General features: G+C 51.1%; 1 protein-coding gene across 1 annotated transcript in view; it reads right to left on the bottom strand.

The window, feature by feature from the left end:
* Nucleotides 1–27,744, bottom strand: part of adamts17 (ADAM metallopeptidase with thrombospondin type 1 motif, 17) — a 654,840-nt gene that overhangs the window by 102,893 nt on the left and 524,203 nt on the right. Inside the window, exon 19 of the mRNA XM_072468796.1 lies at nucleotides 13,899–14,058. Coding sequence (XP_072324897.1) covers nucleotides 13,899–14,058 — 160 coding nt within the window. The remainder of the gene's footprint in view (nucleotides 1–13,898; nucleotides 14,059–27,744) is intronic.

The raw sequence follows: 27,744 nt of genomic DNA on the forward strand, positions 1-27,744 counted from the left end.
ACAAAATAACGAGAAATCACGCAGAGCAAGATAATATACATGGCAAAATGATATATTTACATGGCTTTGTACACTGGCTCTCTCCCATACGTGCCAGTTTCCCCAACCCTTCATGTTATCTCTTGCTCTTCCACCCTCCCAGGCAGTCCCCCAGGACGTCCCCCCCCCCCCCCCACCCCCCCCCCCCACCCCCCCAGGTTGCTGCTGCTGCTGACCGATCTTCCTCTAACGCTCCGCGAGATAGTCTAGGAACGGTTGCCACCGCCTGTAGAACCCCTGCTCAGACCCTCTCAGGGCAAACTTAATCCTCTCCAACTTTATGAACCCAGCCATATCGTTTATCCAGGCCTCCACGCTGGGGGGCTTCGCCTCCTTCCACATTAGCAAGATCCTTCGCCGGGCTACTAGGGACGCAAAGTCCAGAATGCCGGCCTCTTTCGCCCCCTGCACTCCCGGTTCGTCCACTACTCCAAATATTGCTAGCCCCCAGCTTGGCTTGACCCGGACTTTCACCACCTGAGATATTGCTCCCGCCTCTCCTCTCCAGAACCCCTCCAGTGCCGGGCATGACCAAAACATATGGACATTGTTCGCCGGGCTCCCTGAGCACCTTCCACATCTGTCCTCTACCCCAAAGAACCTGCTCAACCTCGCCCCCATCAGGTGAGCCCTGTGAACCACCTTAAATTGTATCAGGCTGAGCCTGGCACACGAGGAGGAGGAATTAACCCTACCTAGGGCATCCGCCCACAGACCTTCCTCGATCTCCTCCCCCAACTCCTCCTCCCATTTACCCTTCAACTCTTCTACCAGCGCTTCCCCTTCTTCTTTCATCTCCTGGTGTATTTCCGACACCTTGCCCTCCCCGACCCATACACCCGAGATCACCCTATCTTGAATTTCTTGTGTCGGGAGCAACGGGAATTCCCTCACCTGTCGCCTCACAAAAACCCTCACCTGCATATATCTAAAGGCATTTCCCGGGGGTAACTCAAACTTCTCCTCCAGTGCCCCTAGGCTCGCAAACGTTCCGTCAATGAACAGGTCCCCCATTCTTCTGATCCCCGCCCGATGCCAGCTCTGGACCCCCCCGTCCATCTTCCCCGGGACAAACCGATGGTCACCCCTGATCGGGGACCACACCGATGCTCCCATTGCACCCCTGTGCCGTCTCCACTGGCCCCAGATCATTAGTGTTGCCGCCACCACCGGGCTCGTGGTATACTTTGTCGGCGAGAGCGGCAGCGGTGCCGTCACCAACGCCCCCAGGCTCGTTCCTTTACAGGAAGCCATCTCCATCCTCTTCCATGCCGCCCCCTCTCCCTCCATAACCCACTTGCGGATTATCAACACATTTGCTGCCCAGTATTAGCTCCCCAGGTTTGGCAGCGCCAACCCTCCTCGGTCCCTACTGCGTTCCAGGAACCCTCTCCTTACCCTCGGGGTCTTATTCGCCCACACAAACCCCATAATACTCCTACCTACTCTCTTAAAAAAGGCCTTAGTGATCACGATGGGAAGGCACTGAAACACAAACAAAAACCTTGGCAGGACCACCATTTTGATCGACTGCACTCTACCCGCCAGCAAGAGCGGTAACATGTCCCATCTTTTGAAATCCTCCTCCATTTGCTCCACCAACCTCGTCAATTTCAGTTTATGTAGGGCCCCCCAACTCCTGGCTATCTGGATCCCCAGATACCGAAAGCTCCCCTCCGCCCTCCTCAGCGGTAGGTCCCCTATCCCTCTTTCTTGGTCCCCCGCCTGTAATACAAAGAGCTCACTCTTCCCTACATTGAGCTTATAGCCCGAAAACTCCCCAAACTCCCTTAGAGTCTGCATGACGTCCACCATCCCCTCCATTGGATCCGCCATGTACAGCAACAGGTCATCCGCATATAGCGACACCCGATGCTCTTCTCCCCCTCGGACCACCCCCTCTCCATTTATTAGACACCCTCAATGACATGGCCAATGGTTCGATCGCCAATGCGAATAACAGGGGGGACAGGGGACACCCCTGCCTCGTCCCTCGGTACAGTCGAAAGTACTCCGACCTCCGCCGGTTCATCACTACACTCGCCACCGGGGCTCTGTAAAGGAGCTTAACCCAACTGATAAACCCTCCCCCGAACCCACACCTACGCAGCACCTCCCAGAGGTACTCCCACTCTACTCGGTCAAAGGCCTTCTCCGCGTCCATAGCTGCCACTATCTACGCGCCTCCCTCCACCGTTGGCATCATTATCATGTTTAAGAGCCGCTGCACATTGGTGTTTAGCTGCCTACCCTTTACAAATCCTGTCTGGTCCTCGTGAATCACCCCCGGGACACAGTCCTCGATCCTCGTGGCCAGCACTTTTGCCAGCAACTTTGCATCCACATTAAGGAGCGAGATCGGCCTGTACGATCCACATTGCAGTGGGTCCTTGTCCTGCTTTAGGATCAAAGAAATTGTCGCTTCCGACATTGTCGGAGGTAGGGTCCCCTCCTCTTTTGCCTCATTAAAGGTCCTCACTAGTAGCGGGGCCAACAGGTCTGCGTACTTCCTGTAGAACTCCACCGGGAACAAGCCTGCATGCTCCCCAAACCCTTGCTCAGCTCCTTCAACCCAATTGGTGCCCCCAAACCAGCCACCTCTTGCTCCTCCACCCTCGGGAATCTCAGTTGGTCTAGAAATCGTCTCATACCCTCTTCCCCCGCGGGGGGCTGGGATCTGTACATCTCTTCATAGAAGGCCTTAAATACCTTGTTTATTTTCATCGCACTCCGAACCGTGGCTCCCCTTCCATCTTTGACTCCCCTGATTTCCCTCGCGGCCATCCTTTTACGCAGCTGGTGTGCCAGCATCCGACTAGCCTTTTCCCCATACTCGTAGGTCGCCCCCTGCGCTTTCCTCCACTGTGTCTCCGCCTTCCCTGTGGTCAACAGGTCAAATTCCGTCTGGAGCCATCGTCTTTCCCCAAGTAATCTTTCCTCCAGGGCCTCTGCGTATCTCCTGTCCACTCTCAGAATCTCCCCCACTAACCTCTCCCTTTCCATGCCCTCTGTCTTCTCCCTATGAGCCCTAATGGAGATTAGCTCTCCCCTGATCACCGCCTCCCATACCACCCCTACCCGCACCTCCCCGTTGTCGTTGGCCTCCAAGTACCTTTCGGTACACCCCCTCACCTTCCCACACACCACCTCGTCCGCCAGCAGTCCCACATCCAGCCGCCACAGCGGGCGTTGGTCCCTCTCCTCTCCCAGCTCCAGTTCCACCCAGTGCGGGGCATGGTCCGAAACGGCTGTGGCCGAATACTCCATCCCCTCCACCCTCGGGATGAGCGCCCTGCCCAGAACAAAAAAATCTATCCGGGAGTAGGCTTTGTGTACATGGGAAAAGAAAGAAAATTCCCTGGCCTGCGGCCTTGCAAACCGCCATGGGTCCACTCGCCCCATCTGATCCATAAACCTCCTAAGTACCTTGGCCGCCGCCGGCCTCTTTCCAGTCCTTGATTTGGAGCGGTCCAGTGCTGGATCCAACACTGTATTGAAGTCCCCTCCCATTATCAGGCCTCCTTTCTCCAGGTCCGGGATGCGCCCCAACATGCGCTTCATGAATCCTGCATCACCCCAGTTCGGGGCGTATATGTTTACCAACACCACCCACGTCCCTTGCAGCCTGCCGCTCACCATTACATATCGCCCTCCATTGTCCGCTACAATAGTCTTGGCCTCAAAGGACACCCGCTTTCCCACTAATATTGCCACCCCCCTATTCTTCGCTTCCAGTCCCGAGTGGAATACCTGTCCTACCCATCCCTTTCTTAACCTGACCTGGTCCGCCACCTTCAGGTGAGTCTCTTGGAGCATGACCACGTCCGCCTTCAGTCCCTTTAAGTGCGCGAACACTTGAGCCCTCTTCACCGGCCCATTCAGCCCGCTCACGTTATCAGCCGGATTGGAGGGGCTCTCACCCCCCCCCCCCCCCCCGCCCCACCCCCCCCCCCCCCCCCCCCCCCCCCCCCCCCCACTAGCCATCTCCTTTTCTGGGCCAGTCCCGTGTCCACGCCTCCCTCACCCTCCAGTCCCCCAGACGGGGGGGCCCCCGTCTCAACCACCTCCTCTGTGTCCCATTCCTTTTCGGCCAGTGCAGCAGCAACCCTTTTTCCCCCCCTTTCCCCTCTTTACCCCCCCCCCACCCCCGCTAGGCCCCTATCTAGCTTTTTTGCTCCCCCCACGTCACTCCCGTAAGTCAGCTGACACCTGCTGACCCCGGCTTCCCCTGCCGTCCCATTGACCTCCCCGTGGGGGAGTCTCCCAATCAATATGCGTTCCTTCGTTTCCCTTCCCGCCTTTCTTCCCGCGCGCGGGAGAAACCCTGCGCTTTCCACAGCCCACTCTGCCCCCTCTGGCGCAGCTCCTGTCGCGGCCTTGTCTCTCTCCCCCAGCCCATATAACATTTCCTGCGTGTGATTGACCCCCTTTTTACAACAACCATCACACCTCAAACCTCAAACATCCCCCCCACCCTCACAAACCCTCAGTTAGAGTCCAACTTTTCGGTTTGTATAAAGGTCCACGCCTCCTCAGGCGTTTCGAAGTAATAGCATTGGCCCTTGTATGTGACCCACAGTCACGCTGGCTGCAGCATTCCGAATTTCACTCCTTTCCGGTGCAACACCGCTTTGGCCCGGTTGAAACCCGTTCTCCGCTTTGCAACCTCCGTGCCCCAGTCCGGGTATATTCGGATCTCTGCATTGTCCCACTTACTGCTCCGCTCCTTCTTGGCCCATTTCAGGACCAACTCTCTGTCCGCGAACCGGTGAAACCTCACCACCATCGCCCTTGGCGGCTCATTTGCCTGGGGCTTCCTCGCCAGCACACGGTGTGCCCCGTCCAACTCCAGCGACCTCAAAGGGGCCTCCACGCCCATCATCGCCCTAAGCATCGTGCTCGCGTATGCCCCGGCATCAGCCCCCTCCACTCCTTCAGGGAGACCCAGGATCCGCAGATTCTTTCTCCTCGACCTGTTCTCCAGGTCTTCGAGTCTTCCCGACCACCTCTTGTGTAGCGCCTCGTTCTGCTCCACTCTCACCGCCAGGCCCAAGAGCTCGTCCTCGTTCTGGCTGACTCTTTTCTCTACCTCCTGGATCTTAACCTCGTGGGCCTTCTGGATGATCCCAAGTCCTTCAATTGCCGAAAGCATAGGCGCCAGCATCTCCTTGCGCATCTCGTCGCGTTGCTCTTCGAAGCAGCGCTTGATGAACTCCTGCAGCTCCCCTTTGTCCCTGGCTGCTGCCATTTTGGTTTTTTTTACCTCGCTTCTCCCGTTGCTCCAGTGCCGCTTTTCTGGCCGTTGCACTTCGGGTCCGTTTCATAGGCGTTGGAGGGAGACCTCTCTCTTCCCTTCCCCACGGGTTTTTGTCAAACAAAGTTCCGTTGGGGCTCCTCTAGCGAGCCCGAAAGTAGCGGGAACTGCTGAATCGTGCGGCTTAGCTCCGCATCGCCGCACCCGGAAGTCCGTCTTGCTGCATTTTGACATGGACTGCCTCCGTATCTGAGGAGTCTTGACTGGTGCTGAACACTGTGCAGTCATCAGCAAACATCCCCACATCTGACCTTATGATGGAAGGAATGTGGGGCAGCACAGTGGCATAGTGGTTAGCACTGCTGCCTCACTGCGCCGAGGACCCAGGTTTGATCCTGGCTCCGGGTCACTGCCCTTGTGGAGTTTGAACATTCTTCCCGTGTGTGCATGGGTCTCACCCCCACAATTCAAAAAGACGTGAAGGGTAGGTGGATTGGCCACGCTAAAATGCCCCTTAATTAGAAACAAAAATTATTGGGAACTCTAAATTTATAAAGCAAAAGTGACGGAAGAAACGTTATTGATGAAGCAGCTGAAGATTTTTGGGCCAAGGATACCACCCTGAGAAACTCCTGCAGTGATGTCCTGATGATTGACATCCAACCATCATAGCAATCCTCCTCTGTGCCAGGTATGACTTCAACCCCCTGATCCCACTGACCCCAGTTTTGCTCGGGTTGAAGATTGGCATCTGTGATACTGGGGAACTCCAGAGGAAGCCAAGATGGATCATCCACGTGGCACCTCTGGCAGAAAATTGTTGTGAATACTTCAGCCTTATAATTTGCACTGATGTGCTGGGCTCTCTCATCATTGATGGGGATTTTTGTGGAGCCTCCTCCTGCAATGAGTTGTTTAACTGCCCATAACCATTAACAACTGGATGTGGCAGGACTGCAGAGCTGGTGAGAGATTGTTAAGTGTTGATGTCGAAAGAGACCTGATGTGGAGATGCTGGCGTTGGACTGGGGTGAGCACAGTACGAAGTCTTACAACACCAGGTTAAAGTCCAACAGGTTTGTTTCGATGTCACTAGCTTTCGGAGCGCTGCTCCTTCCTCAGGTGAATGAAGAGTTATGTTCCAGAAACATATATATAGACAGATTCAAAGATGCCAAACAATGCTTAGAATGCGACCATTAGCAGGTGATTAAATCTTTACAGATCCAGAGATGGGGTAACCCCAGGTTAAAGAGGTGTGAATTGTGTCAAGCCAGGACAGTTGGTAGGATTTCGCAGGCCAGATGGTGGGGGATGAATGTAATGTGACATGAATCCCAGGTCCCGGTTGAGGCCGCACTCATGTGTGCGGGACTTGGCTATAAGTTTCTGCTCGGCGATTCTGCGTTGTCGCGCGTCCTGAAGGCCGCCTTGGAGAACGCTTACCCGGAGATCAGAGGCTGAATGCCCTTGACTGCTGAAGTGTTCCCCGACTGGAAGGGAACATTTCTGCCTGGTGATTGTTGCGCGATGTCCGTTCATTCGTTGTCGCAGCGTCTGCATGGTCTCGCCAATGTACCACGCTTCGGGACATCCTTTCCTGCAGCGTATGAGGTAGACAACGTTGGCCGAGTCGCACGAGTATGTACCGCGTACCTGGTGGGTGGTGTTCTCACGTGTAATAGTGGTATCCATGTCGATGGTCTGTCACGTCTTGCAGAGATTGCCATGGCAGGGTTGTGTGGTGTCGTGGTCACTGTTCTGAAGACTGGGTAGTTTGCTGCAAACAATGGTTTGTTTGAGGTTGCGCGGTTGTTTGAAGGCAAGTAGTGGGGGGGGTGGGGATGACCTTGGCAAGATGTTCATCGTCATCAATGACGTGTTGAAGGCTGTGAAGAAGATGACATAGTTTCTCCGCTCCGGGGAAGTACTGGACGATGAAGGGTATTCTGTCGGTTGTGTCCCATGTTTGTCTTCGGAGGAGGTCGGTGCGGTTTTTCGTTGTGGCGCGTTTGAACTGTCGATCGATGAGTTGAGTGCCATATCCCGTTCGTACGAGGGCATCTTTCAAAGTCTGTAGATGTCTGTTACGCTCCTCCTCGTCTGAGCAGATCCTGTGTATACGGAGCGCTTGTCCATAGGGGATGGCTTCTTTAATATGTTTAGGGTGGAAGCTGGGGAAGTGGAGCATCGTGAGGTTATCCGTGGGTTTGCGGTAAATCGAAGTGCTGAGGTGACCGTCCTTGATGGAGACGAGTGTGTCCAAGAATGCAACTGATTTTGGAGAGTAGTCCATGGTGAGTCTGATGGTTGGATGGAACTTATTGATGTCATCATATAGTCGTTTCAGTGATTCTTCGCCGTCGGTCCAAAGGAAAAAAATGTCATCAAAGTATCTGGTGTATAACGTCGGTTGAAGGTCCTGTGCGGTGAGTAGGTCCTGTTCAAACTTGTGCATGAAGATGTTGGCGTATTGGGGTGCGAATTTGGTCCCCATGGCTGTTCCGTGCGTCTGGATGAAGAACTTGTTGTCGAAGGTGAAGACGTTGTGATCCAGATTGGAGATTGGCAGTTGTCGGTGTTGAGTACTGAGGCTGTTGCAGCAATGCCGTCGTCATGGGGGATGCTGGTGTAGAGTGCCGAGACGTCCATTGTGACGAGGAATGTTCCTGGTTCAACTGGTCCATGGGTGCTGAGTTTCTGTAGGAAGTCCGGCGTGTCGCGACAAAGCTGGGCGTACCTTGTACGATGGGGTTCAAGATGCCCTCGATGTAGCCAGAGAGGTTCTCACACAAGGTCCCATTGCCTGAAACGATAGGGCGGCCTGGTGTGTTGGCCTTATGTATTTTCGGGAGGCAGTAGAGATCTCCAATGCGGGGAGTACGTGGGATGAGAGCACGTAGGGTGCTCTGAAGATCTGGATCCAAGGTCTTGATCAGTCTGTTAAGTTGGCGGATGTGTTCCTTGGTCGGATCTGCGGGTAACTGTCTGTAGTGTTCTTGGTTGTTCAGTTGTCGGTATACTTCTTTGCAGTAGTCCGTTCTGTTCAGTACGACAGTGGCCCCTCCTTTGTCTGCTGGTTTGATGACGATGCTGCGGTTGGTCTTGAGAGCGCGGATGGCATTGCGTTGTGCTTGGGTGACTTTCGGGGCTGTCTTGCGAATGCAACTGATGAATCTGGCATTGACGCGACTCCTGACGGCTTGAGCATACATTTCGAGTCTAAGGCAGCGGCCTTCCGGAGGGGTCCAATTCGACTCTTTCCTCTTCGGTTGCCGCACCGCAGATCTCTTGGTCTGCTGTTCCGGTTCATTGATAGTCTGCTTGGGTTCGCTGTTGGCCTCTTGGGGTCTGTGGAAGAATTCCCGGAGCCTCATTCGCCTGATGAATTCCTCCGTGCCTGCCGCGAGACTGATGGGGTCCATTTTGGTGTTGGTGCAGAGATTGAGCCCTCTGCTGAGGACTTCGATTTCGTCTGGTTGAAGGCTATAGTCTGACAAGTTGACAATAGATTTCCCTGTATTGTTTTCTACTGTGGCACCGGGGGTGGCTTGGTTGCTGCCGGTGGTGATGCCAAGTTTCTCAAGCTTTCTGTTCTTGGTGTGCATATAGGTGGCATAGTATTGTTGTCTCATCTGTTTGGCGGTGTTCCGCAGCTGGTCTGCTGCATCCTGAGCGCAAGTTGAGAATATGGCCTCTATCTTGGTTTCCAGGTTGCGTCTGCTGTAGAGCTGGCGGACGAGGTGGTCGACGAGTGTGAGAGAGGTGCGACGGCAGAGTCTCTCAGTGTAGTCTGTGTTGTAGGTCGACTTGAGTGGGTTTGTGATCTGTAGCCCTTTCGGGATCTTGTCTGCTTTCTTGCATCGTTGTAGAAACTTAATGTCAGTGTCTATATGCGCGATCTTCCTGGAGATCCTCTCCACTTTGAGCCAGCAGTTTGCAGTGTCGATGGTAGCCATGATGTGGAGATGCCGGCGTTGGACTGGGGTGAGCACAGTACGAAGTCTTACACCAGGTTAAAGTCCAACAGGTTTGTTTCGATGTCACTAGCTTTCGGAGCGCTGCTCTTTCCTCAGGTGAATGAAGAGGTAGGTTCCAGAAACACATATATAGACAAATTCAAAGATGCCAAACAATGCTTGGAATGCGACCATTAGCAGGTGATTAAATCTTTACAGATCCAGAGATGGGGTAACCCCAGGTTAAAGAGGTGTGAATTGTATCAAGCCAGGACAGTTGGTAGGATTTCGCAGGCCAGATGGTGGGGGATGAATGTAATGCGACATGAATCCCAGGTCCCGGTTGAGGCCGCACTCATGTGTGCGGAACTTGGCTATACGTTTCTGCTTGGCGATTCTGCGTTGTTGCGCGTTCTGAAGGCCGCCTTGGAGAACGCTTACCCGGAGATCAGAGGCTGAATGCCCTTGACTGCTGAAGTGTTCCCTGACTGGAAGGGAACATTCCTGCCTGGTGATTGTTGCGCGATGTCCGTTCTTTCGTTGTCGCAGCGTCTGCATGGTCTCGCCAATGTACCACGCTTCGGGACATCCTTTCCTGCAGCGTATGAGGTAGACAACGTTGGCCGAGTCGCACGAGTATGTACCGCGTACCTGGTGGGTGGTGTTCTCACGTGTAATAGTGGTATCCATGTCGATGGTCTGTCACGTCTTGCCGAGATTGCCATGGCAGGGTTGTGTGGTGTCGTGGTCACTGTTCTGAAGACTGGGTAGTTTGCTGCAAACAATGGTTTGTTTGAGGTTGCGCGGTTGTTTGAAGGCAAGTAGTGGGGGGGGGGGGGGGGGGGGGATGACCTTGGCAAGATGTTCATCGTCATCAATGACGTGTTGAAGGCTGTGAAGAAGATGACATAGTTTCTCCGCTCCGGGGAAGTACTGGACGATGAAGGGTATTCTGTCGGTTGTGTCCCATGTTTGTCTTCGGAGGAGGTCGGTGCGGTTTTTCGTTGTGGCGCGTTTGAACTGTCGATCGATGAGTTGAGTGCCATATCCCGTTCGTACGAGGGCATCTTTCAAAGTCTGTAGATGTCTGTTACGCTCCTCCTCGTCTGAGCAGATCCTGTGTATACGGAGCGCTTGTCCATAGGGGATGGCTTCTTTAATATGTTTAGGGTGGAAGCTGGGGAAGTGGAGCATCGTGAGGTTATCCGTGGGTTTGCGGTAAATCGAAGTGCTGAGGTGACCGTCCTTGATGGAGACGAGTGTGTCCAAGAATGCAACTGATTTTGGAGAGTAGTCCATGGTGAGTCTGATGGTTGGATGGAACTTGTTGATGTCATCATGTAGTCGTTTCAGTGATTCTTCGCCGTGGGTCCAAAGGAAAAAAATGTCATCGATGTATCTAGTGTATAACGTCAGTTGAAGGTCCTGTGCGGTGAGTAGGTCCTGTTCAAACTTGTGCATGAAGATGTTGGCGTATTGGGGTGCGAATTTGGTCCCCATGGCTGTTTCATGCGTCTGGATGAAGAACTTATTGTCGAAGATGAAGACGTTGTGATCCAGAATGAAGCGGATGAGTTGCAGAATTGCGTCTGGAGATTGGCAGTTGTCGGTGTTGAGTACTGAGGCTGTTGCAGCAATGCCGTCGTCATGGGGGATGCTGGTGTAGAGGGCCGAGACGTCCATTGTGACGAGGAATGTTCCTGGTTCAACTGGTCCATGGGTGCTGAGTTTCTGTAGGAAGTCCGTCGTGTCACGACAGAAGCTGGCCGTACCTTGTACGATGGGTTTCAAGATGCCCTCGATGTAGCCAGAGAGGTTCTCACACAAGGTCCCATTGCCTGAAACGATAGGGCGGCCTGGTGTGTTGGCCTTATGTTGGCCTTATGTAAAGAGACCTGGGTATCTTTGTTCAGAAGTCACTGAATTATAACATGCGGGTTCAACAAGCCATTAGGAAGGCAAATGGTATGTTGGCATTTATTACATCTGAGTACAGGAGCAAAGAAGTGATGCCTTGGTGAGATGGCACTGGAGTACAGTGTGTTTTTGTTCCCCTTACCTAAGGAAGGTATGATGTCCGTTAGACATGGATGAAATAGTAAACTATGTAAATCAAACTTTATTCATTTTTGCTTATTTAAAACTTAACTTTGCTTAATTAAAAGATGACTGCCACAAGTCACCTAATGTCTGGAGTTGTAAGGCGACCACTAAGGCATTATATGGATTGTACTGGAGACATGCCTTGACATGTCCCTTACTAACCTGCTCAGGGCAAGATCTGGTCTCTCCCTCCATCAAGGTGAACGGAGAAACCCTATCAAACATGGAACATGACCCCTACCTGGGGAGCCATCTCTCCCCTAAGGCCGACATCCGTTCGGAGATCCAAATTTGTTTGCAATCTGTGAGCCCTTCCTTCGGATGCCTAAGGACAAGAGTATTTGATGACCACGACATCTGTGCTGACACCAAGACCCTTCAGTACAAGGCAGTCATCCTCACAACTCCTCTATATGGTTCAGAGTATTGTACTACATACAGACACCACCTCAAGGCCCTGGAGGTACCATAAACGCTGGCTGAGACAAATTCTCTGCATCATCTGGGAGGACAGGTGTACAAACATCAGTATCCTTGAAGGAGCCAAGAGCACCAGCATCGAGGCCATCTGAAACCAACTCCGGTGCCGGCCATGTGCTAGGCTGCCAGAGTCCCGACTGCCAAAGCAAATCTTCTTTGCCCAGCTCGAGGAAGGCTTCCGAACAAGAGGAAGACAAAGAAAACACTTCAAAAACACCCTGAAAGCTTACCTCAAGAAATGCAACATAACCTGGGAGACCCTTGCTCAGGTGAGACCTACTTGGAGAAACCTCCTGATTGAAGGGACACAATTCTTTGAGGGCACCCGATGGCAAGAGGAGGTCCAGAAAAGGAGCCCGAGAAAGGAATACCAGTGATGTACAATCCAAGGACTGATCTCACCCCCGTGGAAACACCTGCGAAGTGTAGGTTGGAGATGTGGCTCTAGAATTGGGCTCAGCAACCACGCAAGGATCCAAAGAACCCATGACCAGTAACACAGCGTTTCTTCGGTGGACAATCATACTCGTTAGCGAGTGATCGCCGAAGAAGAAGAAGAATGGAGACATGCCCTGACATGGTGCTGGTGGAATCTCAAAGAGGAACATTTACAAGTCAATGGATGTCATTTGCATCTTTATAAGATTATCCATCTAGCAGGGTCCGAGGGTCTACCAAGACAACAGCTATCTGGAACAAGGTCATTCATGTAGATGATGATTCCTTCGGAGGTTAATGACTGGGACATTAAAGGCCACAATACAAAAGCCAGGTCCTGGCATCTGATAAACATCCCCTGATGAGATCATTATGCAGAAAGGTCACACGACTTTGGTGGCCATTGTGAAATCTCTTAATCTGGTTGAGAACTTAGAAGCTGGCCAGTCTTTGAATTACCACCAACCTGGAAGACCAACAGCAGAACTCCAGTCTGGCCAAGCAACCTTCACCAAACCTTACTTGAATCCACTGGCCACCAAGCAGACCAAGTCTCTGAATATCACCCTAATCTCATTGTAACACCATCATCTGAAATGAATTCTACATTTCTGCATTCAGCCAGGAACCCACCTGAATTGGAACTTCTCTGCGAGGGAACCTCTCTGGACTTTCTGGGCTGTGGAAATCATGTGAACTGACATCTGATTTGGTGTTTTTTTTTACTGCTTCTTTAATCATAGTTGTAAAAAAAAAATACTCATTTCTATGCCCTTTACTGTGTACCTGAATATATACCTGTAGTTGTGATCAGCCTCCAAGTTTGAATGTGTGAATAAACTAAACTTTCTGATTTAATCCTAAAACGGTTTGCTGGGAGTTACTTTAAAAATTGACAACAGAAACCAAGGTTTTTTGGAAGAAGAGCCACAGCCTATTTTAAAGAAGTAAAACATCTCAACTTAAGGACAGACAATGAGGGAATAAATTAGTTCAGTTTTGCCACTTTCTCCTGTCTGTAACAAAGGATATGGTTAGCAAAGGAGAAGTGCAATGAAGGTTCTCCAGATTGATCCCTGGGCTTGCAGGATTATCCTATGAGGGGAAATTGGCGGGGAGATCCAGAGCCATGGGGACATAGTCCCAGAATAAGGGGCAGCCTGTTAAGGACTGCGACAAGGAGGAATTTCTTCACTGAGATAGTGGCAAACATTTGCAATTCTCCATCTCAGAGGGCTGTGGAGTCTCAGTCACTGAGCATATTCAGGACAGAGATCAATAGATGTCTAGGTATTAAAGATATCAATGGACATTGTGGTATTGCAGAAAAATTACAGTAAAGTAGAAGATCAGTCATTATCGGGTTGAATGACGGAGTAGGCTCCAGGGGCCAAATGGTCTACTCCTGCTCCTATTTCCTATGTTCCTATCCTCAGAGCCCTTTGAAGCAACTGGTGTCACATGCCGAGGATAAAGGATCTTGTATCAAGACAAGCCACCAAGTCGCATGTTGCAAAACCGAGTTCACAATCCGATACAAGTATAGTAGGAACCTGAGACCTACTAGTCCTCTGGTCCTCCCTGCATGTCCATGGAAATACTAAATAGAAGCTATTTGACTGTACCTCCTCCACACTGTACACTGCAGTCCCCCCAGCCAGTGTTTGTCCACAGGTAAAGAGGTACCAGCTGTTTCCGCACCTCGCCTCTCCCCTCAATGGAGTTGTTCACCGAGATTGTGTATTCATAGTGGATGCCGTAACTTTGATCATGGAAAAGCAGCACCTATTTGGTGAAACAAAGGTCCGTTAGAACACAAATTCCAGCTGCCTCTTAGCTTTCTACAAAATTGCACTGTTAATTTGAGAGCTTTATTAATGATATCATTATCAACATATCAGCTTTGAAACAGAGTCTCGAATTTTTACACCGTTTGCCTTTAAATAATTAATCAGTGGTAACATGCACTGCTTTCCAGCTAGAATCATTTTAAGTCTGTAAATCCATGGAGTGTGAGTTAATGGATTTAACTACAAGCTGCTGAAGAATATGAGGACAGGCAGCTGGGTGCTCACAGTGTAAGTACTGAGAAAATGTCATTCTTTACGCATTACCATCAATCTCTTGTCCACAATTGTTAAATGTTTGTCAGAAGCTAAAGACATACAAGTGTTTTAAAATGCAGAATATAAACGGTCTGGGGATGGATATTCATAGAGTTGGGATGACTCTGTGGCCCTTTAAAAATGACGGGTGGGACCCATAACGGAAGAGCTTCCACTGTTTTGGATACCTTCCATTTTTGCCAGTGGGGAAAGGGGGCAGGGCATGATTCACACCGGCAGGAAACCCTAACTCAGCAAGGTCATTTCAACTTGGCGCTCAGTGGCACCGTGGTTAACACTGCTGCCTCACTGCGCCAGGGACCCGGGTTCAATTCCAGCCTTGGCTGGCTGCCTATGTGGGGTTAGCACGTTCTCCCCATGTCTGCGTGGGTTTCCTCTGGGTGCTCTGTCCAAAGATGTGCGGTTTAGGTGGATTGGCCATGCTAAATTGCCCCTTAGTGTCCAAAGATGTGTAGTTTAGGTCGGGTTACGTGAATAGGGTGGGAGAGTGGGCCTGGGTGGGGTGCTCTGTCGGAGGGTCAGTGTAGACTCGATGGGCCGAATGGCCTCCTTCTGCAGTGCAGGGATTCTATGTTCAAACAGATTCCATTTCCACTGTAGCAGGAGCCTTATCCCAGATTGTGGGTGCCATAAATTTATGGAGGTGACATGAAGGCTCATAAAGGGTGGAAAAGGTCTGTATAACAGTCAAGCTGGAAAGTTATTTAAATCCCCAGCACTTTGAAAGTTAAAATTAAAATTGTCTGCAAATCAGTGAGAGTTGAAAAAATATCTCTAGAAGTTGCAATAGATGTTCATTGACTTGACCAAAGGTTACATTAATTCATTCTTGGCTGCTTCCAACAACTGATAATTATTTCAGCAGGGGCAGGGTGCGTATATTCACAGTTTGATTGGCAGATCAGAGGTTAGTGAAAGATTCTCTGTAATGTGGGTTTATGAATATAAGTTTTGAATGGGCTTTCATGAATGGAATTACATTGTAGTAAATGCTGTATTAGATATTTAGATCTTTATTTTATTTCATCTCAACATGGTTTTTGAGATCTGATCGAGTTGTCATGGGGATACAAGGACAAAAGGTTGTGTGGATGCCTGGGTTGGCATTAAGTTGGCACGAGGGCTAAAAGAGGCCATGGTGGTGGGTGCGAAACGTAGGTTGGCATGAGTTGCATGGATGCGGCATGGGGAATGGCTGGAGATGTGATGGGGTGAGGGCTGGCTGGAGAGCCTAATATTTAACAAAACAACTGAGGGTGATGTCCCAGAGAAATGAAGTGGGCTTTTTAATTGGTCTGTCTCAGCACCTCGACAGCACCTGTGGCTGCCTCTGATCTGCATCTAGGGGTGGGGGCCCGACTATCCTGCCTCCCCCTCCACCGAAGTGAAAAACGGATCTAAGGGGGAACCTTTTCCTGAGAGGCGTGCGGCAAGCTGGGCAATTTCTCCAGTCGCACTCTCCGCCTCGGGGGCAAAAATCCGCCGCATCGCACAAGAAGCTTTGTGAATTGTTTTTTTCTTATTCACAATGAAGTCATCTTTATATAAGTTACATACTAATTTTTTAGAGAAGTGAAAGTATGTTTGCTAATGTGGGAACTGGAATGTTGTTGGGAGCATGCAGCAAAGCTGGGTTTCCTGGTTTTGTCATCACTGCACTAGCCAGCTCTCATCTCTATTTGCAATAAGGGAGTGTGGTGAAATTACAGCAAACTTTTGCACTAGCAACAAAGAATCCAAATAGTTTCAATCAGTGACGACTATCTGGGTGCACAGATCCCGGGCTGGATTCTCCGCACCCCGAAGCCAAAATAGCGTCCGGCGCCGTGGCGGAGAATCCAGTTTTGCGCATGGAATCAGGACCGGTGCCGGTTCCTCGACTCTTTGGCCCCCGAAAAGCAGCGTACCCGGGGAGTACGCCGCGCCGCGTATCACCCACCTGCGGCCATTGCCAGAGGCCTGCCCTGCAATTCTCCACCTCCGACCGGCCGAAGTCCCGACGGCGTGGATCTAATATGGTCCTGCCATTCGGGATACTCGCGTGGTGGTTGCGGACTCAGTCGGGCGCGCTGCCGATCGGGAGCACTATTTAGGAGGTCCAGCTCCGCGGGTCTGAGTCTGCCATGGAAGACGGCGTGGCCGCTGGAAGCCGCCGCCGTGCGCATGCGCGGCCTCTGACCCAGAAGTGCGGGGACCCGTATCTGCAGCTAAAGTTGCAAGATTTACGACGGATCCCTGCTAGCTCCCTGCCGGGCTATGAATATGGAGCCTTTTGATGCCAGTTTTTCTGGCGTGAAAGGCCACAGTTGTTATGACTGCGTGGGGACATAGTCCCTGAAATGGAGAAGTCAGCCCCCATTTCTGGGATTTCCCAGTTTCCTTTCTTGTGGACAGAGGATTCGAGTATAAAAACTGGCAAGTCATGCTACAGTTGTAACGAAACCTGATAAGGCCGCACTTAGAATATTGCGCACAATTCTGGACGCCACACTACCAGAAGAATGTGGAGGCTTTGGAGAGGGTGCAGAGGAGGTTTACCAGGATGTTGCCTGCTCTGGAGGGTGTTAGCTATGCGGAGAGACTGAATAGACTTGGACTGTTTTCATTAGAACGACAGATGTTGAGGGGTGACCTGATAGAGGTCTCCAAGATTATGAGGGGCATGGATAGAGTGGATGAGCAGGCACTCTTTCTCAGGGTGGGGGGTCAGTCAACAGGGGGCATAGGTTTAAGGGCCATGGGGCAAAGTTTAAAGGAGATTAGCGTGGCAGTTTTTTTTTATACAGAGGGTGGCGAGTGCCTGGAACACGCTGCCAGGGCAGTTTTTGGAAGCATATACATAAGCGGCGTTCAAAAGGCATCTCGACAAATACATAGATAGGATGGGTATGGAGGGATACAACACTAGGAAGTGCCGAGGGTTTTGGCCAAGCGTGGTATCATCACCGGCACAGGCTTGGAGGGCTGTATTGTTCTTTGTTCATTGCTTCACCCATCTAATACAAGATTTTGTCACCGAGGAGGTAACTGCAAATCCCATTCCCCAGGTTCATTCAGGACAGAGTGCAGTGTCCAAGGCCCAACACTTGGAGTCGGTCATGATGAAATACCCCAGAGCAAGGGGTCTCACCGGGGGTGAGAAGGTTGGTCCAAGTAGCCTGCACTCAATACTTGTAAAAAGATTCTTGCCAGCCTCCCTTCATAAGGGGTGAAAGAGCACATGGCCAAAGTTGGGGGTCAAGGAAACATGCTCTTCCAGGTTGTAGCAGGTGCTGAGTCAGGCAGGGGCTGGATATAAAGTCATCAATCCTTTTATATGTATGAATCTGAGGGAGGAGGTTCAGGTAATGGTAAAGTAGTACTTATGCTACTAGACTAATAACCCTAATGTCTAGTTTAATAAGCTGAAGACATGGTAGTTTCAGACTTTTAATTCAGTTTTAAACATCTTGAGATAATCTGGGATCAGCAAAGTGTCAATGATGCTGTCAGAGTACTTCTATTTATTCTTCGACAGAATGTGGGCGTCCCTTGCTAGGCCAGCATTTATTGCCCATCCCTAATTGCTCTTGAGAAGGTGGTGCTGAACCACCTTCTTGAACTGCTGCAATCCGTGAGGTGTAGGTACACCCACAGTGCTGTTAGGGAAGGAGGTCCAGGATTTTGACTCAGCGACAGTGAAGGAAAGGCCGATGCATTTCCAAGTCAGGATGGTGAGTGGCTTGGAGGAGAACATGCAGGTGGCAGCCTTGCCATTGGTCTGCTGCCCTTGGTCTCCTAGATTGTTGAGAAAACACAGTTGTTTGACGAATGTCCTTTTGGAAGGAAATTTGTTGTCCTTATCTAGTCTGGGCCTACATGTGACTCCTGACCCACGCCAACGTGGTTGTCCCTCACCAACGGGGTTAACTCCCAAGTGTGCTCTTGAAGTAACCTGGAGGTTGTATCAAACCACAGTTCAAATGATTAATGATTACCCACTTTTTCAGGGTAATGGGTTGTGGCAATAAATGTTGACTCTGCCTGTGACCCAACACCTGGACAGTGAATTTTTTAAAATTAGCACTAGTAGCACCTTGTATGTCGGCCATGGGCCTCAAAAAAAGACAAATGTTGAGTAATCAAGTTTATTAGCATGTTTTTACTAGATTCTTATGTTCCCATGTATTTGTGGGCAGCACGGTAGCACAAGTGGCTAGCATTGTGGCTTCACAGCGCCAGGGACCCAGGTTCGATTCCCCGCCGGGTCACTGACTGTGCGGAGTCTGCACGTTCTCCCCGTGTCTGTGTGGGTTTCCTCCGGGTGCTCTGGTTTCCTCCCACAGTCCAAAGACGTGCGGGTTAGGTGGATTGGCCATGCTAAATTGCCCTTAGTGTCCAAAAAAGGTTAGGAGGGGTTATTGGGTTACGGGGATAGGGTGGAAGTGAGGGCTTAAGTGGGTCGGTGGAGACTCGATGGGCCGAATAGCCTCCATCTGCACTATATGTTCTATGTAACAGGTTTAATTGCTGGACATAAATGCAGCTATGTGTAAGATCTAAATTGCCAGAGTTGGTCTCTTTCTCTGCAATGAAACAAATGACCTTTAAAACTGATGCCAGAATGCCAAGGCACAACCACTTGCACACTGTCATTCTTTATTGAAATAAATATTCGTACAGGAACTGGCTTTGATTATTTCCTTGAGATCTAAAAAGCCCATCTGAGTATCTCCTGGGATCTTTACTTGAAACTTGCAAAGTCAGAGCCACACACCAGCCGCGGTCAAATCTGGATGAACTGATTTCAGTAAAGGCACAATAACCGACAGCTTCTTGAGGTTGGTTCCATTATTGCTCAGTAAACAATCTCCTGCAACACTTCAGCTAAGTGGCAATTAAATCTTCAGTTCACATTTCACATTCTGCGCCATAATCGGTTTCACGCGTCAGAGGTTAAAGGGCCGCTTTCAACAAATTAGAGGAAGAATAGGTAGAAAGTACAGTGCTTTAAACGAGTAACAATCCTTTGTGTCTCTGCAAGGTAACAGTGCGAGCACCGCACTCTCACCACACTCTGATTGCCCAGCTTGTTCTTGATTGTCCTTCAAATTTTGAAGTGACATTCCAAAAACGTCGCTCTCGGGATGCTGGCAAAGCCGACACTGATTGCCCATTCCCGTTTGTCCTCGAGGTGGTGGTGGGCTGTTTCTTGAACCGCTGCAGTTTCTGTCGACTAGACTGAGACTCCCAGCAGTGAGAATAACACCGTGGTTTTCCATCTTAAAAATGATGCCCTCAAAATAAATAATGGCAGTAAACCTGCTGTTGGTCTCTTGGAGCCAGAGGCTTGAATTTGGATGTCAGATTTGAAACAAAATATCACAGATGCATGATAAGAAATGCTATCAGGTACTGGGTAATCAGCCTGCTTCATTGCGGACACAGGCTCTGTGTAAAATCAATTAAAAGCGCACACTGACATTTTAGCTTGGCCTCATTGTAAACTTAAACTGATTGGTATCCTCTGAATCCCAAAGCTTAAGAAATTGCTACTGGCTAGATTTTCCTACCCAGTCCTGTGAAGGGAAAGTTAATGTAGCTTGTAGTACTTCTGCAGTGAACACAATAGTACTCTGGAGTGTTGATTAAAATATGGTTTAATCCAGGCTTGTCCAACCTATTTACATGGGGGCCATGTTTCAATTTTCCTCACACCCGGGCTGATGAATAAAGTTTGGAAAGATAATGTTTGACACAACATTTAGCATGAATTTTCTTTTTAAAAGCTGATATGAAAATAACTTCCTGAGCAAAAATTAAATCGAAACAATATAATGATCAATTAAAAACAAGTAAGAAATAAAGACAGCCATTCAAGTATGAAAGGGTGAATGTGTGTGTGTCCCGCTCACCCCCAGTCTCAGGCAGTTCATTCACTCACACTCACCCACTGTGAAAGTGGGAGAGAGTGCGTCTTAGTGTGTGGAGGTGAGGGTGAATGAGAATGCTGGACTGGGAGTGGCCAGACACACTCTCCTCTCTCTCTCTCACACATTTACACCGTCTCTCTCAGATACACTTGTGACAATATGTATATTGTATGGTAAATGAAAGGTTAACAATTTGATGTGAATGCTTCAAACCACTAGATGTTGATCAAGAGCACACGTAAATCACGTGATACCTTGATTGTGGGAGTAGGTGATTAGGCAGGATAGAGAGTAGTTGTGGTTTCAGAAGTTCTGTAGATAGAATAATAGTCTTAGTATATGTTGTAAAATTGTATCTTAAGTTCAAATCTAGTTGAGTTGTAGTGTTAATAAATAAGTTTTGTTTGAAACATAGCTTGATGTTCTTTGTAAGTCACTACGTTTCAAAGCCATCATCATCTTCCATAAAGTAAAGAAACATCACATGGTACTAGGAGTGGTTGCTAAGACGAAAAGAAGGTTCATCGAGAAAAGAACTTTAAAAAAAAATCTCTGTTGTAAAAAACAAAACTTCAAAAGCAAAAATTCTACCAGGCTCTGACTACATCGACGACATTGAAGAACGTTCCAGTCGAAGCGAGATGGAAGGTTTGTAAACTCCACGACAATTTTGTACATCGGGTAAAGTAGACATTAATTGGTGCAATTTCAAGCAGCAGGCTGAGTTGCATATCTCTGCCCTAGAGCTACAAGCGGCCAGTGAAAAATAGCACTGTTTCTAACAGTGGCTGGTCCGTAAAGCCCGAGAGAATTTCAACTCGTTACGGTCGGGATGAAGCAAATAAGAAAAAATACCATAAAATAATTGAAAAATTCAATAAGCATTGACAGTTGCAGCAAAACAAAATGTTTGAACAGTATGTGTTCAGGCAAAGAGTGCTAAAAGCAGGCAAAACGCTTGACTGCTTCATCATGGATCTGAGACTTAAAGCGCAGAAGTGAAATTTTTCCGTTCTCCTGCACTCACTTCTACGGGATCAGATAGTCTATGGAATAAAAAGCGATAAGCCGAGGGAAAGATTATTGAGACAGTCGGATCTAATGTTAGAAGGCACAATCAGTCTGTGTAGAGCAAGCGAACCTGCCAGAAATCAGTTCTCTGAAATGTTGGTCGGTGAAAAAGTACGGAAACTAACAATGTGGCCGACGCCATTAATGCTGTGGTGCGCTAAAAATTAACGTGCTCCAGACGGCAGCCATTTTGCGCATGACATCACGAACGTCATGACGTGCAAACGGTGTGGCAATGCCCACCAAATAAAAAAAATGCCCTGAGTTTGGAAAGAATTGTGCAAAGTGCCACAAATCGAATCAGTGCAGAATGGGAACAAAGTTGCAACAAGTTAAGCAGCTTAGTACGGTGCACAAGGGAAGAGCTGTACAAGAGATAAGTAGTCTAACACATGTTAATAAAGCAATTATACTCAACGCATTGGAAGATGCATTTGATTTAGCAGATTTTTTCTTTGTTGAAACAATAGAAATGAAAATGAAATGAAATGAAAATCGCTTATTGTCACAAGTAGGCTTCAAATGAAGTTACACTAAAAAGCCCTTAGTCACCACATTCCGGCGCCTGTTTGGGGAGGCTGGTACGGGAATTGAACCGTGCTGCTGGCCTGCCGTGGTCTGCTTTAAAAGCCAGCTATTTAGCCCTGTGCTAAACCAGCCCAAGTATAGAGAAAGTGCAACAAGAAACTTCTGCTGATTCGGACATTTCAAAACAGGTATCAGTCATACACAATAATGATAATTGGACGATTCCATTAGCAATAAATGGAGTCACAATTAAAATGAAATTGGACACTGGAGCAAAAGCGAATCTCATTAATCAGACAGACCTAGCCAAATTAAAAACTACACCAGTGATTGATGAAAATGACTGTCAGCTGCGGGATTACAATGGCAATGTGGTTACCACAATGGGCACTTGCTACCTAACAGTAGGGATCAAAGAAAAGAAGGTTCTGATTAAATTTGCAATAGTTGAGCCAAAGCGATCTTCACTACTGGATGTTAAGGCTTATTAAATTCTGCAACTTGTGAAACACATATACAGCTCGGACAGGATTTCAAACAATTGCAATGACCAGGTCGAGGCCATTACTCAAAAGTTTCCTGACATCTTTCTTGGTATTGGAACATTACTATTTGAATATAAAATCCAGCTAAGAGAGAATACCGGACCAGTCATTCATCCTCCGAGGAGGGTTCCAGCTCCTTTGAGGGAACATCTCACAGTGGAACTTGAGCATATGCAGCAGTTGGGAATAATCACCAAAGTGGAAGAACAAACTGATTGGGCCAGTTTTATGGTTTGTGTGAAGAAAGCCAATGGTGACCCGAGAATCTGTCTAGATTCCAACAATCTAAGTCAGAATATCAATTGGGAGCACGACCCGATTCCAAAGAGAGAGGAAATCACGAGTGATATGTCAGGTGCCAAGATCTCCACCGAGCTAGATGCACCTAGGGGTTTTTGGGAACTAAAGCTGGACGAAGCCAGTAAGAAACTCTGCACATTCAACACACCTTACGGGTGGTACTGCTTCAACAGAATGCCTTTCCGAATCATTTCAGCTTCCAAAATGTTTAATCGAGCTATGGAGCAGATGGTTGCAGGCATACGAGTGTACGTTGATGACATCATCATTTGGTCATCAAAGAAGAGAAACATAATGCACGACTTCTGCAAGTCATGAAGCAAATTGAAAAGTTTGGTATCAAACTGAACAGAGCCAAATGCCAATTTGGCATCTCCATATTAATTTTCTTGGGTGATCAAATATCAGCTCAAGGAGTCCAGCCAGACAGTGAAAAGATTGCAGCCATTACCAGAATGTCATGTCCAAAATACAGAAAGGCTTTATTACAAATGCTGGGTGTTGTCAACTTTTTTGGGAAAATGTATGCCCATATTTGGCATCACCTGAAGAGAGCACTCACCACAGCACTGTCTGTCCTTCTTCGATCCCAAGAGTAACACGAAGATTTCAACAGATGCCAGCTCACTCACCCCTCTCACGCACACTCACCCCTCTCACGCACACTCACCCCCCTCACGCACACTCACCCCTCTCACGCACACTCACCCCTCTCACACACACTCACCCCTCTCACACACACTCACCCCTCTCACACACTTCTCACACATTCACCATGCTCTTACATGTTTATCCCTCTCACACATGCTTACCCCTCTATCTCTCTCTCTCACGTGCGCACACACACACTTACTGTTAACATTATAGAAATGGTCAGTCCTATTTTGGTAATAACATTAAACATTGGGTCAGTCAGATATCTGGATAGGATATTGACTGTAAAAATGACGTCACTAATCCATATGGATGGGTGTTTGATACTTCAGTTTTGCTGATACATATTATATTGTGCTGTCATAGACAATCTTAGTTGAAAATCCATGTACTGCACAGCTCACGGACATTGTATGTGTAAATCCCCCAGAAACCCTCGCTCACCTATCCACTCTCATTCACCCACCCACCCACCCTCTCACCAACCCACATACCCTCATTCTCTCTCACTCAACCTCACTCATGAAATCAGCGTGCTGTGGGAGGGGTGTAGGTGTGTGGGCAGGTACGATGAGAGTTGAAGAGAGACCTTGAGTGAGACCTGAGGCTTTGTGGAGCCTAAATGAGTGCCGAGAGTCAGGGGTGAAGTGGTTGAAGGCGGGGAAAGGGGTGGAGACGGTGTGGGGTGGGGGGGAGAGGAATGGCTGGTTCCAGGGGAAAGGGGATGGAGACGGTGTGGGGTGGGGGGGGGGGGAATGGCTGGTTCCAGGAGAAAGGGGGAGGAGATGGGGTGGGGTGGGGCGGGGGGGGGGAATGGCTGGTTCCAGGGGAAAGGGGATGGAGACGGTGTGGGGTTGGGGTGGGGGGGGTATGGCTGGGGGGGGGGGGGGGGGGGGGTTGCAGGGGAAAGGGGATGGAGATGGTGTGGGGTGGGGGGAGAGGGGGGAATGGCTGGTTCCAGGGGAAAGGGGATGGAGACGGTGTGGGGTGGGGGAGGGGGGGGGAATGGCTGGTTCCAGGGGAAAGGGGATGGAGATGGGGTGGGGTGGGGAGGGGGGAATGGCTGGTTCCAGGGGAAAGGGGATGGAGACAGTGTGGGGTGGGATGGCTGGTTCCAGGGGAAAGGGGATGGAGACGGTGTGGGGTGGGGGGAGAGGAATGGCTGGTTCCAGGGGAAAGGGGATGGAGACGGTGTGGGGTGGGGGGGGGGGGGAATGGCTGGTTCCAGGGGAAAGGGGATGGAGACGGTGGGGGGGGGGGGAATGGCTGGTTCCAGGGGAAAGGGGATGGAGACGGTGTGGGTTGGGGTGGAGGGGAGGGGGGGGGGGGGGAATGACTGGTTCCAGGGGAAAGGGGATGGAGACGGTGTAGGGTGGGGGGGGGTGGCTGGTTCCAGGGGAAAGGGGATGGAGACGGTGTGGGGGGTGGGGGGAATGTCTGGTTTCAGGGGAAAGGGGATGGAGACGGTGTGGGGTGGGGGGAGAGGAATGGCTGGTTCCAGGGGAAAGGAGATGGAGATGGGTGGATGGAGACAGGGGTTAGAGACAGAATGGCGGGACAGAGGATGGAGCTGGGGGGAAAGGGGATGGAGCCGGGGAGGAGAGGTATGGAGCTGGGGGAAAGGGGATGGAGCCGGGGAGGGAAGGAATTGGGGGAAAGCAACTGGAGCTGGGGAAAGGGGACAGAGATGGGGGAGAGGGGACAGAGACGGGGGAAAGGGGACAGAGACGGGGGAGAGGGGGCAGAGACGGGGGAAAGGGGACAGAGTCGGGGGAAAGGGGACAGAGATGGCGGAAGGGGACAGAGACGGGGGAAAGGGGACAGAGACGGGGGAAAGGGGACAGAGACAGAAAATGGGACAGAGACGGGGGAAAGGGACAGAGACGGGGAAAGGGGACAGAGATGGGGGAAAGGGGACAGAGACGGGGGAAAGGGGACAGAGATGGGGGAACGGGGACAGAGATGGGGGAAAGGGGACAGAGACGGGGGAAAGGGGACAGAGACGGGGGAAAGGGGACAGAGACGGGGGAAAGGGGACAGAGACGGGGGAAAGGGGACAGAGATGGGGAAAGGGGACAGAGACGGGGGAAAGGGGTCAGAGATGAGGGAAAAGGGACAGAGACGGGGCAAAAGGGGATGGAGTCGGGTGGGGGGGGGGGATAGAGCCGGGGGAAAGGGGAAGGAGCTGGGGAAAATGGGATGGAGCCGGGAGAAAGGGGGTGGAGCAGGAGAGGAAAGTGGAAGGAGCTGGGAAAGGGTGGGGGGGTGTTGGAGACAGGGGAAATGGGATGGAGACCCGGGGAGGGGGGGGGGGGGAGGGGGAGGTTGGGGGGGGAGCCGGGGGAAAAGAGGGCGGTGCTGGGGAAAGGGACAGAGACGGGGGAAAGGGGACGGAGACGGTGGAAAGGGGACGGAGACGGGGGAAAGGGGACGAAGACGGGGGAAAGGGGACGGAGACGGGGGAAAGGGGACAGAGACGGGGGGGAATGGAGACAGGGGAAAGGGGATGGAGACGGGGGGGAAAGGGGACGGAGATGGGGGGATTGGAGCCGTGGGAAAGGGGACGGAGCCGGGGGGAACGGAGCTGGGGGAAAGGGGACAGAGCCAGAGGGAAAGGGGACGGAGCGGGGGGAAAGGGGACGGAGCTGGGGAACGGAGCCGGGGGTAAAGGGGATCGAGTCGGGGGAAAATGGATGGAGTCGGCGAAAAGGTAACGGAGCCGGGAGAAAGGGGGCGGAGCCGGGAGAAATGGGACGGAGTCGGGGGGAAGAGCCGGGAGAAATGGGATGGAGCCGGGGGAAAGGGGCGGAGCCGGGGGAAGGGGGACGGAGCCGGGTGGGGGGGAGGAAAGGGAACGGAGCCGGGGGTAAAGTGGGTGAGCTGGGGGAAAGGGGATGGTGCCGTGGGGAATGGGGGAAAGGGGCCGGGAGAAAGGGGACGGAGCCGGGAGAAAGGGGACGGAGCCGGGAGAAAGGGGAAGGAGCCGGGGGGAAAGGGGAAGGAGCCGGGGGAAAGGGGACGGAGCCAGGGGGAAAGGGGACGGAGCCGGGGGGAAAGGGGAAGGAGCCGGGGGAATGGGAGAAAGGGGACGGAGCCGGGGGAAAAGGGGGAAAGGGGAAGGAGCCGGGGGGAATGGGGGAAAGGGGACGGAGCCGGGGAGGGAAAGGGGTTGAAGCCGGGGGAAAGGGGACGGAGCCGTGGGAATGGGGACGGAGCTGGGGGGAAAGGGGATGGAGCCGGGGGGGGGAAGGGGACAGAGCCGGGGGGGGGGGGAAAGGGGACGGAGCCGGGGGGGGGAAAAGAGACGGAGCCGGAGAGGGGAAAGGGGATGGAGCTGGGGGGGAGGAAAGGGGACGGAGCCGGGGGAAAGGGGTGGAGCCTGGGTGGGGGAAGGGGGAGGAGCCGGGGGAAAGGGGACGGAGCCGAGGGGGGGAAGGGGACGGAGCCGGGGGGAAAGGGAGAAAGGGGACGGAGCCGGGGGAAAGGGGGAAAGGGGACGGAGCCGGGGGGGGCGGGAAAGTGGATGGAGCCGGGGTGTAAGTGGATGGAGCCGTGGGGGGGGAAAGAGGACGGAGCCAGGGGGAAAGGGGATGGAGCCGGGGGGAAAGGGGACAGAGCCGGGGGGGGGGGGAAGGGGGATGGAGCTGGGGAGAAAGAGGATGGAGACAGGGGGAAAGGGGACGGAGCCGGGGGGAAAGTGGATGGAGCCGGGGGGAAAGGGGACGGAGCCGGGGGGGGGAAAGGGGGATGGAGCTGGGGAGAAGGGGGATGGAGCCGGGGGGAAAGGGATCGGGATGGAGACGGGGATGGAGCTAGGGGAACAGGGATGGAGCTGCGGAAGAGGAGGCCCGACGCCCCATAGAGTCTCTCTCTCTCTATCACAGGTACTGGTGTTCGCTGCTCCTCCCGTTACAGCTTGTTTCTTTCCATGATTGCTGCTCACGAGAGAGCTTACCAGCAGCAAATGTGGGAGAGGAGTAGCCTGTGATTGGAGGAGCAGTGCCCTGCAAAAATCTTTCATCTCACTGGCCCGTCTTACTGACATTTTGAACAAACACTCCGGGGCCATAATCCGGCGCAGGTTTTACAAATCCGTTTTAATCCATTGAAAACACCAGTGTAGTAATAGGCTGGATACATGGCTGGAATATCCCGGCCATTCCTGCAATGGCGGCAATACTATTTGTAAGAGATGCATTTAGATTTACAATTGGTCCAAATGTCCGATTCAACTTGATTTAAAGAGGTTTGTGTTGATGTTGACACAAGCTCAAGATCTGAATAAAATTCTGGATCTCTCTCCTCCAAACAGCTGAGTATGCTGGGAGTTAACTG

This window comes from Scyliorhinus torazame, chromosome 12 (assembly GCF_047496885.1).
Source record: "Scyliorhinus torazame isolate Kashiwa2021f chromosome 12, sScyTor2.1, whole genome shotgun sequence".
Classification (NCBI taxonomy): Eukaryota; Metazoa; Chordata; class Chondrichthyes; order Carcharhiniformes; family Scyliorhinidae; genus Scyliorhinus; species Scyliorhinus torazame.